At 36.6% G+C, this 13,236-nt stretch overlaps 1 protein-coding gene across 2 annotated transcripts in view; it reads left to right on the top strand.

The window, feature by feature from the left end:
- LUZP2 (leucine zipper protein 2) overlaps positions 1-13,236 on the top strand; it is a 557,769-nt gene that overhangs the window by 422,171 nt on the left and 122,362 nt on the right. For both annotated transcript variants that reach the window (XM_033205374.1, XM_033205375.1), the window contains exon 6: positions 3,530-3,592. In XM_033205374.1, coding sequence (XP_033061265.1) covers positions 3,530-3,592 — 63 coding nt within the window. The remainder of the gene's footprint in view (positions 1-3,529; positions 3,593-13,236) is intronic.

Below are 13,236 nucleotides of genomic sequence, written 5' to 3'. Positions count from 1 at the left end.
CAAAACTCTAGCTTCACTAATGGTGTGGAATGTTTAACACTGCTTGCTATTCTATAAACTTGACAGGCACATCCTGATCATTGAAAAGCCTACTCCAAGTAATTAAGGAATAATCTATTCTGAGAAATCAGTGTAATAAGCAGAGATAACCAATGAAATAAATAGTATGCTAAAAATTAGTCTTGTGTTATATATATTAGTTAACAGGTATGTTTCCTCCTCAGAAAAAAAAAATATAAAATAATATAATTTTTGAAGGATAAAAGTTAGTATTTGTTATAATATATATCATTCAGATCAACATTCAAAATTTCCCCTGAGTGTTAGCAGCATTAATAAATGAACAAATAATAATAATAATAAATGAATACAAACATAGGTACATAAATGAACAGAGGAAAGAAAAAATAGCTTTAAGTGGAGATGCAAATTTTAAATAGTATATACTACAGACACCAACTTTTAAATATGCTATTTATTAATTTATAGTTAATTCTAATAATGTTTCTCAGTTGTGAGTGGTTTTTGGTAGGACATAAATACTCCTATCCGATGTACATCCCCTATTTTATCTCCATTTTAAAGAGTTTTATTTTGCTACAATCTGAGCAACACTGCAGAGCCAGAACATACCAGTATATATCCCTTTATTAGGGATACACATCTCTTCAAATATGAAATTAATGTATATCAGATTAGCTTTACAAAAAGGACCCTAATATTGTACCTTGTATGATCAGTGCAAATATTTGGAAAAAGACATTACTCGAATAAATCAGAATAACTTCCTCCCATTTGTGTAAAACATTTCATGGTACTGAAATTCTAACTGAGCTTTTTAGATTTCCAAATTTTAGCTAAAGAGGAAAACACCAAGTATTCTTTCAAACTGGAACAACTGTACCCCCTCGCTCCATGATAGGAAAACAAAATAAAAAAACCCTGTTTAAAATTAGCTTGGAATTCTAAGTGGGGAACTCTTAAACTTAATGTATTTGTTCATTCACTCTGCATTAAATGCTCATTTTGCTCCTGGTGCTTATCCAGTTGACCCTCCTTAGAGTCATCATGTATAATATGTATTTGTATCAAGACATTATCTACTCCTAGAGAGTCAGTATGATGTCTGAATCCTGTGGGTTTTACAGTTATCTGCTCTCCTTTAACCTGCCCATCTAAAGACAGTCCATGTTCTTCAGTTATTGGGGTAAAAGACAGAAAAGCCTGAGTGCAATAAACCAGATACAATTAAATAGCCATGAGGGGTTAGACTCAGATGGTTAAGAAGTGTCAGAGGAACAAGCATTTGTCTTTGAACTATGTCAATTATGAGATATTTAAAGGGTAACAGATCTGTGTGTACTCGTTCACACACCACAGAAAGAGTATACCTCTCGGGCCTGTAAGAAGAAATGGCTTCTGAGAATCAAGGAGTTCAACATACTGATTTCATTTATTTGTTTTTATATAACCAGTAATGGGATTGCTGGATTACATAGTAATCAATTTTTAATTTTTTTGATACACTTCCATACTGTTTTCCATAATGGCTGTACCAATTTACATTCCTAGCACCTGTACATAAGAGTTCCCCTTTCTCCATATCCTCATTAGTACTTGTTATTTGTTGTCTTTTTGATAATAAGCATCCTAACCTGAGTGCAGTAGTATTTCATTGCTTCATTGCACTTTCCTGATGATTAGTAATGTTTAACATTTTTAGTATATCTATTGACATTTGTCTTCCTTTGAGAAATGTTTATTCAGATATATTGCTAACTTTTTTTTTTTTTTTTGAGATGGAGTCTTGCTCTGCCAACCAGGCTGGAGTGCAGTGGTGCCATCTCGGCTCACTGCAAACTCCGTCTCCTGCGTTCACACCATTCTCCTGCCTCAGCCTCCCAAGTAGCTGGGACTATAGGCACCCACCACCAGGCCTGGCTAATTTTTTTGTGTTTTTAGTAGAGATGGGGTTTCACTGTGTTAGCCAGGATGGATTTGATCTCCTGACCTTGTGAGATACCCACCTCAGCCTCCCAAAGTGCTGGAATTACAGACGTGAGCCACTGTGTCTGGCCTATTTTGCCAATTTTTGATAAATCATATTATTGGATTTTTGCTTTTGTGTTCTTGGTTTGTTATAGATAGTAACCCTTTGTCAGCTGAGTAGTTTGCAAATACTTTCTCCCATCCTTCGGGTTGTCTCTTCACTGTATTATTTTCTTCTGCTGTGCAGAAGTAGTAAATCCTTACCTATCAATAGTAACTTTGACTATAAATAAACTAAATAATCTAATTAAAGTATATAAAGTGGTTAAATGGACTAAAAAAAGACTCAAATATATGCTGCTTATAAGAAACTTCTTTCACCTGTAAAGACATGCATTGATTGAAAGTGAATGGATGGAAAAAGATATTCCATGCAAATGGAAACCAAAGCAGATTAGAAGTTGTTATACTTACATCAGATAAAATAGACTTTCAGTAAAAAATGATATAAAAAATGACACATCAGGTCATTATATAATGATAACAGAGTCATCACAGTAGGAGGATATAACAATTGCAATTACATATGCATCCTACACTGGAGCATCTTTATATGTATATATAATAACAGATCTAAATGGAGATATTTATTGTGATATAAGAATAGTAATGTACTTTAATACCCCACTTTCATACCTAGACATATTATCCGAACAAAAAATCAACAAAGAAACATCAGAGTAAGGCCAGGTGTGGTGGCTGATACCTGTAATCCCAGCACTTCGGGAGGCCAAGGCAGGCAGATCACCTGAGGTCAGAGTTCAAGACCAGCCTGGTCAACATAGTGAAACCTTGTCTCTACTTAAAATACAAAAAAATTTGTATTTTAACTGGCATGGTGCCAGGCATGGTGGTGCACATCTGTAATCCCAGCTACCTGAGAGGCTGAGGTAGGAGAATAGCTTCAACCCTGGGAGGCAGAGGTTGCAGGGATCTGAGATTGTACCATTGCACTCCAGCCTGGACAATGGAGTGAGACTCCATCTCAAAAAATAAAAATAAAAAAAAAGAAACATCAGAGTTAAACTGTACTCTAGACAAAACAGACTTCATGGAAATTGACAGAACATTTTGCCCAACAGTTATAGCATACACATGGAATGTTCTCCAGGATAGACTGTATTTTAGGTCACACACACACACACACACACACACACACACACACACATATATAAATATATAAACAAATAACATTTAAAAAAAAATAAAATTACATCGATTCTCTTTTCTGCCCACAATAGAATAAAACTGGAAATTACCTTTTTAAATGAATGTGTTAATGCTAATATGCCAAATTTTAACTGAATAAAAAACAATCTTTTAAATTACAGATTTGATTCAGTTTTACACCAATCCATTACATTTTACATTATGAAGGTCTAATTTTTGGACAGAACATAAAGCAGTAATGCTGACGTAATTGAAGAAATTCTTAATATTTTGTCTCTTCTTTGCAATAAAACTATGTTTTCTTCCTCAGAATAAAAGCTTGAAAAACAAACTCTTGTCAGGAAACAAGCTCTGTGGCATTCACGCAGAAGAGGTGAGTAAATTTTTGCTTCTTCTAACTTTAACCAGATAAAAACAGTATTATTGCCAGATTTTTGTTCAACTCAGACATCTGGTAACTCTTGTTCCTCCTAATACAAATGCAAATTTTTAAATAGAAAAATAAAATATATTTTAAACCTTTGGGTATCTTTGTGTTTTAACATTGCAATAACCAAAAGGGGAAAAAAAAATTAGCAAAGGCAGGTAATGGTCACTTTTGTAGATTTTTTTTTTTCCTGGATTTCTTCCTTATCTGGACTATCAGAATTTCCTTAATAGCAAATTACTGGAAGTCCATAAAATTTTCCTTTTTTTTCCCCTCTCTTGTACCTTCTATGTGATGTCTATAAAGTTTTGCAGTGGCAATTGACTGTCAGAGTGAAGATTCTGGGGTTGACCATAAACCATATGAAATAAATACATTCATTGGTTCTATTTGCTGTGTAGGCTGTGTAGTAAAATCATCTCATATATTTCTCAGGGGGACATATGCCATTCTGCTTAATATAGATTTAACTAAAGTAATCAGTTTTCTATATTTCTCATCTCCAAATCTATTCTTATATCTCTGTAATGTGAAAATGTAGCTCATATAAGCCTTAGTAATAGCAATGAAATAGTAATGATACTGTCATGCTAAATAATTGTTGATGCCTCAAGGAGAGGAGACAAGATTCACTGTTTTAGTTGCATCCTCCAAGAAGCACACACAAAGATATATTAAATGTGTAAGAAATCTATTCAAGAAATAGCCTCTGAATGATAAGGGACAGTCATGAGTGGCTTCATATCATGATGAATGTCTTATACCTATGAAGCAGAGGGAAGGAAAGAAGTTTCAGATGCATTGAGAAAAGTTGATTACACAAGTTAAAACAAGTTTACCCTTTGTCTCAGAGTTGTCTAGAAGTAAGGCGAAGAGCTTCTAAAACAGCTCTATTGTCTTTAAATTATGGAATGACCCTTGGTTCAAAAATATCTTTTTCTGCCACTATCCTCTCCCAGCAAGAGGGAAAGGGCAGATAACCTGGTGAAGCACGAGCATTGCTTTTCAGGAGTCCACCCAGGAAATAGTCTCTTCTATCTCATTGTACCCTATTTGCTAAAACTAGGTCACATGCTGAGCTAAGTTGAAGAGAGTCTGGAAAATGTCACTAGGTTAGTGGTCCTGTGTCTAGCCCAAACTGAGATTTGTTAAAGAAAGTGAAAACTCTCCTTGAAAAACAAGAAAAAATCATTAACATAAATACAAACATTCAAGTCTAACATGCAATATAACGATCAATTTTATAATATCTTTCCTGTAATATTATATATGGCATTATTAGAACTGTTCAATACAGAAAAACTGAAAGATGGTATTACAGAAGATGAAAAATTAGCCTAAATGGTTTGTAGATCTAATCTAGTGTAATGTTTCATTTCTTTGTATTTTTCTATTTGAACACAAATAGACTTATACATTGTTTATATTTCTTAGGTTTTAGAAATAATATAAATGTGGTTTGTGCAGGTTGTATTACAAGAGGGTAACCAGGTGGAATGATGTTTTGAAAAAGAAAGATCTAGATTGAAGTTATATTCTGAGATAATTTATATGTGTTCAGGGTTCACATGACACTCATGTATATGAAAGAGAGGAAGCTCCTATGAGAAATATCTGTGGTGCATGGAAGTAAAAATGGGCTTACCTTTATTGTTTAGTCTGTCAATTCAAGAATAATTCATATTTTTTCTTCATCTCAATGCCTTGGAGAATATATTATCCCTGAATTGTTAGATACTTCACGTATTAGTGTTGCCGAATATTGAAAAGTATTGTAATAGGTTCATTGCAATTTATTTGGTATATGTCATTATGTATTTATAGAATAAATTTAGAGCTTAACATTCTTGGTAATGGGACAGGCGTGTGTTTTTGTCTGTCACAATACAACTTCAAAACAATATGGTGGCAAATTTAATTATTTGATTCACCATCACTATACCATAAACAAAATACTAATACATTGTCTTGGTTAGGAGCTAACATGGAGATTGCCTGTTAGATCAGTGACCCTCAACTGTCAGTATTCATAGAAGAATAAAATATCTAAATCCTGTTGACACCCAGAAGATTGCCATTGTTTTCATTTGCCAGAGGATAACATTAACAAGAGAAGCTACTATAAACACCGTCTACCAAAATCATCACTCCTATTTCATTGAAGAAATGCTGTTTGAACATGAAATTATAGGAAGCAAAAATCTCAGTCTGAAAGATAATCTCCTAAATGGGATAACAAAGCTGAGATAAAATATCTTATCATGGCTGCCTACTTTTTCATCTTCCTTGTCATTTTATTACAGACAACATTATCATTATTAGCAACTTTAATTTTGCTGTGAAATCTTATGAGAACTTTATGATTCACAGGCACCAACATCTGGAACTGTATTTAAAATCACTAATTGTTTGAAGATTCTCCTTTTGATAATTTTAACTTTTCAAAATGTTGCTAACAAAGTAAATAAAAGTCTAAGTTTTAGCTGGGTTTTGAATTAATATACGTTATAAAAAAGAGATGTACCCATTCAGAATGTGTTTATTCTTTGCATAATCTTGCCTGAAATCCTCAGACAGGAAGTTGCTTTTTTTTTTTTTTTTTTTTTTTTTGAGATGGAGTCTTGCTCTGTCTCCCAGGCTGGAGTGCAGTGGCGCCATTTAGGCTTACCACAAGCTCCACCTCCTGGGTTCACCCCATTCTCTTGCCTCAGCCTGCTGAGTAGCTGGGACTACAGGCACCCACCACCACACTCGGCTAAATTTTGTATTTTTAGTAGAGACGGGGTTTCACCTTGTTAGCCAGAATGGTCTCAATCTCCTGACCTTGTGAGATGCCCGCCTTGGCCTCCCAAAGTGCTGGGATTACAGGCATGAGCCACCACATCCAGTCAGGATTTTGCTTTTTAACTGAAAATTACCAGAGTGCTGGAAACCAAGAGATGAGTAACTGTGAGGAAAACTCCTAAAACTTTTTTTTAATATATATATTATGATAGCAAAGCTCAAAAAATATAGTGATTCAAGGCCATCCAATGCAGAAGGTTTTATTGCAGTTCCTGAATGAATCATTGAATAATTGATGTTTTGATAATAATTCCAAGTAACATGGAAAATTTTAAATGATATTCTGTACATTCAGAATATACACTTTAATTATGTTTTAAAAATGAACACCTCAAATAGCTGAAAGGCAACCATTCTGACACTTGAAAGATAGAGCATCAATTATGTGGAAGAACTGACATGCAGTTTGCCAAATCATGTGCACCGTGTGTGGTAGTAATCTCCCACTCTCCATTGATATTCACCAACTTTAGTATGAGAGGGGAAAAAAAAGAAGAAAGTCTATTTTCCTGAGAAACCTGATTGTAAATGAGTCCTGGACAGCAGATTGGAACAGCAGGCAGAAAATGCCAATCAACTGTGCATTTGAAATTGTGAGAGATATCATAAATTATCCTTTACTCAAATCAGCAGCACAAAATAATGATGACCATGTAAAGCAGAATTATCTTAGAGGGCCTCCCCAGCCATGTGGAATTGTGAGTCAATGTAGCTCTTACCTTTGTAAATTGCGCAGTCTCACGTATTTCTTTATAGCAGTGTGAGATCAGACTAATACAGTAAATTGGCACCACAGGGAATGGGGTGCTGCTGTAAAGATACCTGAAAATGTGGAAGCGACTTTGGAACTGGGTAACAGGCAGAGGTTGGAACACTTTGGAGAGCTCAGAAAAAAAACAGGAAGTTGTGGGGTGGTTTGGAACTTCCTAGAGACTTATCAAATGGTTTTGATCAAAATGCTGATAATGATATGGACAATGAAGTCCAGGCTGAGGTGGTCTCAGATGGAGATGAGGAACTTGTTGGGAACTAGAGCAAAGGTGACTCTTGCTATGTTGTAGAAAAGAGATTGTCAGCATTTTGCCCCTGCCCTAGAATTCTGAGGAACTTTGAACTTGAGAGAGATAATTTAGGGTATCTGGTGGAAGAAATTCCTAAGCAGTAAAGTGTTCAAGAGGAAGTGGAGCATGAAAGTTTGGAAAATTTGCAGACTGACAATGCAATTAAAAAAAAAAAAAAAAATGTCTGAAGAGAAATTCAAGCCAAAGGCAGAAATTTGCATAAGTAATAAAGAGCCCAACCTTAATCACCAAGACAATAGGGAAAATGTCTCCAAGGGATGTGGAGACTTTCATGGCAGCCTCTCCCATCATATGCCCAGAGGCCTAGGAGGGAAAAATGTTGTCACGGTCTGGGTCCAGGGCCTACCAGATCTGTGTAGCCTCTGGACATGGTGCTCTGAATCCCAGCTGCTTCAGCTCCAGCTGAGGCTAAAAGGGGCCAAGGTACAGCTCAGACCATTACTTCAGAGGGTGCAAGCTCCAAGCCTTGGTGGCTTCCATGTGGTTTTGAGCCTGTGGGTGCACAGAAGTCAAGAATTGAGGTTTGGGAACCTCCGCCTATGTTTCAGAGGATATATGGAAATGCCTGAATGTCCAGGCAGAAATTGCCTGCAGAGGCAGAAGCTACATGGATAATCTCTTCTAGGGAAGAGCCGAAGGGAAATGTGCATTTGGAGCTCCACACAGAGTCACCACTGCATCACTGCCTAGTGGAGTTGTGAGAAGAGAGTCACCATCCCCCAGACCCCAGAATGGTAGATCCACCGACAGCTTGCACTGTGCACCTGGAAAAGGCATAGGCACTCAATCCTAGCCCATGAAAGCAGCCAGGAGGGGGGCTGTACCGTGCAAATCCACAGGGTGGCGCTGTGCAAGGCTATGCGAGTCCACCATTCCTATCATCAGCATGACCTGGATGTGAGACATGGAGTCAAAGAAGATCATTTTGTAACTTTAAGGTTTAATGACTGCCCTATTGACTTTCAGAATTGCATGGAGTCTGTGGCCCCTTTGTTTTGGCCAATTTCTTCCATTTGTAATGGATATATTTACCAAATGCCTGTACCCCCATTGTATCTAGGAAGTAACTAACTTACTTTTGATTTTACAGGCTCATAGGCAGAAGGAAATTGTGTTGTCTCAGATGAGATGTTGGACTTGGACTTTTGGGTTAATGCTGGAATGAGTTAAGACTTTGGGGTCTGTTGGAAGGGCATGGTTGTTTTGAAATGCGAGGACATGAGATTTGGGAGGGGCTGGGGCAGAATGATATGGTTTGACTTTTTGTTCCTAGCCAAATCTCACCTTGAATTGTAATACCATAATCTGCACGTTTCATAGGAGGGACCTGGTGGGAGGTAATTGAATTATGGAGGCAGTTTCTCCTATGCTGTTCTCTTTATAGTGCGTTCTCAGGAGATCCAATGGTTTTATAAGCATCTGGCATTTCCCCTGCTGGCACTCACTTTCTCTTCTGCTGCCCTGTGAAGAGGTGCCTTCCACCATGATTGTTAAGTGTCCTGAGGCCTCCCCAGCCATGCAGAACTCTGAGTAACTCTGAGTCAATTAAGCTTCTTTCCTTTGTAAATTACACAGTCTCAGCTATTTCTTTATAGCAGTGTGAGAACAGACTAATACAGAGAGTAAATTAACATAATAAGACATAGATGCTGTACTTGAAATATTACTTTGGGCCGGGCGCGGTGGCTCAAGCCTGTAATCCCAGCACTTTGGGAGGCCGAGACGGGCGGATCACGAGGTCAGGAGATCGAGACCATCCTTGCGAACATGATGAAACCCCGTCTCTACTAAAAATACAAAAATCTAGCCGGGCGAGGTGGCGGGCGACTGTAGTCCCAGCTACTCGGGAGGCTGAGGCAGGAGAATGGCATAAACTCGGGAGGCGGAGCTTGCAGTGAGCTGAGATCCGGCCACTGCACTCCAGCCCTGGCGACAGAGCGAGACTCCGTCTCAAAAAAAAAAAAGAAATATTATTTTGAGTCACATGGGAAGCTGTGTGAGGACAGACAATGATGTAATAAGTGTGATTCTGAAGTAGAAGAATAAAGTCAAGGTACTGAGGACTCAATGTGAGTTTGTATTCATAAAAGCCATTAACAAGTAGGTATAGTAAATCATGTCTTTTTATTCTTCTTATGCATCATGCATTTCACCTTCACTATCCATATCAAAAGAAAGGTGACTTTCTATGGAAATGAAAAAAAATCAACTACCCTGTGAGAAACCATAAATTCTTGCTGCTGCTTTGTACAGAGTTAAGTGATACAGAATTATTAACATATCTCACTCTTACTCTTAACTTACCCTCCCTCCCTCCTTCCCTCCTTTCTTTCCTTCCCTTCCCTTCCCTTTTCTCTCTTCCTTCCTCTCTTTCCTCCTCTTTCCTTCTTTTCCTCTCTTCTACTTCCTCTTTACCTCCCCCTTTCCCTCTCCTTCTCTTCCTGTCTCCTTTTCTTTTTTTAAATTTCATTTCATTTTGTTTTCTTTTTGTTCTTTTTTATTAACTTCCTGATTCAATAGATCATGAAATGCAGGTGACTTATAATAGAAATATCTGTGAAAAACTGTGTTTCTGATATTAGAACCTTGTAGTAGTGTATCATTGACAACACATTCAAGTTTCCACTTAAATCAGTCATACTTATAGCATTGAACAACAATTGAAAAATTATTGTGTCATTATAACACAGCTACCACTTCACAAATCGAGTACATTGCATAATTAGAAATATTCTGGGCCTGGATGTGGTGGCTCACCTCTGTAATCCAAGCACTTTGGGATGCTAAGGTGGACAGATTACCTGAGCTCAGGAGTTTGAGACAAGCCTGGACAACACAGTAAAACCCCGTCCTACTAAAATACAAAAAATTAGCCTGGCATGGTGGTGTGCGCCTGTAGTCCCAGCTACTCAGGAGGCTGAGGCAGGAGAATTGATAGAAGCCAGGAGGCGGAGTTTGCAGTGAGTTGAGAATGTCCCACTGCACCCCAGCCTAGGCAACAGAGCAAGACTCCATCTCAAAAAAAAAAAAAAAAATTCTTAATATTTTAGAAAACCGAATCATAATAAACCTGCAGTTGGTTCAGTGGACAACTCATATTCCGTTGTAAGCTTGGAAAATTATATTTCTACAATATAGGCAGATGTTCTTTATTAAAGAGGACTTTTATATCAACACAGTTTACTAGGCTGTAATAGTGACATAAGGATCATGTGTTCATTACCTACTGTAGCCAGCTTCTTTAAAAATTTAATTTTATTGAGATATAATTTATAGTACAATATAATTTATCTAGTTTAAGTGTACAGTTTGATGGATTTGACCAATGTATAGATTCAAAACATACAATTTTTTCATTACCCTCCAAAATGTCTTCTTGCTATATTACACTGAAACTTTACCCCAACCCTTAGTCCATGTCAACTACTAAACTGATTTCTGTCCCTGTTTGTTTGCCTTCTGGAATGTTATCCAAATTGAATTATACAAAATATAGCTTCTAGTTACTGGATTCTTTCATATTGTATAATGCTTTTGAAATTTGTGTTGTTCCGTGATTCAGTACTTCATTCCTTTTCAGTTGCTCAACAGTATTCTAGTGCTCCATGTCATGGATATCCTACAATTTATCTCTTCATTGCTTATTAAACATATGTACTCTTTCTAGCTTTTGGCTATTATGAATAAAGATGCCTTAAATATTTTTGTATACATTATAGTTCCTCTTGAGTAATTACCTAGGACATACTGCAGTGTAATGCAGTGTACATATGTTTAATTTTATCAGAAAATGCCAGTTTACCCGTGATGATACTAATTTATAATTCTACTCAAATACATTTTAATTATTAATTTTTTCTTCTCGTGATCATGCTAATTTATTTATTTGTGTGTGTGTGTGTGTGTGTGTGTGTGTGTATTGTTATTGGTTATTGGTGATGGTGGTTTTCTTTTTTTGTTTGTTAATTTTTTCCTAAGTAAAGAATCAGAAGCTATAATTTTAGGTATAGACATACAATAATCTGAAGTCCTTATATTATAATTTTAGTAATTGGGACTGTCCTGAAAAATTCAAAATACATGATCATCATTCAGTGACTTAAGGGACCGTAATTAATTGTGGTAGTCAAAGCATACTACTGAGAAAGATTTTCTTTTTAAGTATTTTCCTATTTGCGATGGCCCTCTTAAAAAGTGTATTACTCTAAAGTGCAAATAACATTCAGCTCAGCATTAGTATTGTAGCAACTTTTCTTGCTTCCAGTCACATTTGCTTCTACTTTGGACATATGTCAAATTCAAATTTACTCCCATTTAATTTAAAAAAGTAATTGAAAATAAGTAGCGAAAAATGAGGCATAAATATGCACAGATGTAATTAGCATCTACAATTAGATTGTTGGTCATGCCTGGGTGACAGAAATTCTTTGTGTTTAGTTGTGGATTGGGGGAAGAACAATACTCAACTTTCTTTAAATAACGTATTTTAAACAAGCTTTGGTTTTTCTCTTTCTGCCTAGGATGTTTGGAGGTCTGACTCTCAGAGTTAAGGTTTAACTCACCAATAACCAATAACACACACACACACACACACACACACACACAAATAAATAAATTTACATGATCACCTGAAGGAAAAATTGATAATTAAAATGTATTTGAAGAGAACAGAGCCCTAAGAAATAATATCACACATCTACAACCATCTGATCTTTGACAGACCTGACAAAAACAAGAAATGGGGAAAGGATTCCCTATTTAATAAATGGTGCTAGGAAAACTGGCTAGCCACATGTAGAAAGCTGAAATGGGATCTCTTCCTTACCCCTTATACGAAAATTAATTCAAGATGAATTAGAGACTTACATATTGGACCTAAAACCATAAAAACTCTTGAAGAAAACCTAGGTAATACCATTCAGTACATAGGCATGGGCAAGGACTTCATGTCCAAAATACCAAAAGCAACAAAAGCCAAAATTGACAAATGGGATCTAATTAAACTGAAGAGCTTCTGCACAGCAAAGGAAACTACCATCAGAGTGAACAGGCAACCTACAAGAATGGGAGAAAATTTCTGCAATCTACTCATCTGACAAAGGGCTAATATCCAGAGCCTACAAATAACTCAAATAAATTTACAAGAAAAAACAACCCCACCAAAAAGTGGGCAAAGGATGTGGACAGACACTTCTCAAAATAAGACATTTATGCAGCCAACAGACACATGAAAAAATGCTCATCATCACTGGCCGTCAGAGAAATGCAAATCAAAACCACAATGAGATACCATCTCACACCAGTTAGAATGGTGATCATTAAAAAGTCAGGAAACAACAGGTGCTGGAGAGGATGTGGAGAAATAGGAACACTTTTACACTGTTGGTGGGACTGTGAACTAGTTCAACCATTGTGGAAGACAGTGTGGCAATTCCTTAAGGATCTAGAACTAGAAGTACCATATGACCCAGCCATCCCATTACTGGGTATATACCCAAAGGATTACAAATCATGCTACTATAAAGACACATGCACACGTATGTTTATTGCGGCACTATTCACGATAGCAAAGACTTGGAACCAACCCAAATGTCCATCAATGATAGACTGGATTAAGAAAATGTGTCACATATACACCATAGAATACTATGCGACCATAAAAAA

The sequence above is a fragment of the Trachypithecus francoisi genome, unplaced genomic scaffold (assembly GCF_009764315.1).
Source record: "Trachypithecus francoisi isolate TF-2019V2 unplaced genomic scaffold, Tfra_2.0 Lachesis_group8, whole genome shotgun sequence".
Lineage (NCBI taxonomy): Eukaryota > Metazoa > Chordata > Mammalia > Primates > Cercopithecidae > Trachypithecus > Trachypithecus francoisi.
Note: the sequence above shows the minus strand (reverse complement) of the source record. Positions and strands in the feature narration are given on the sequence as shown.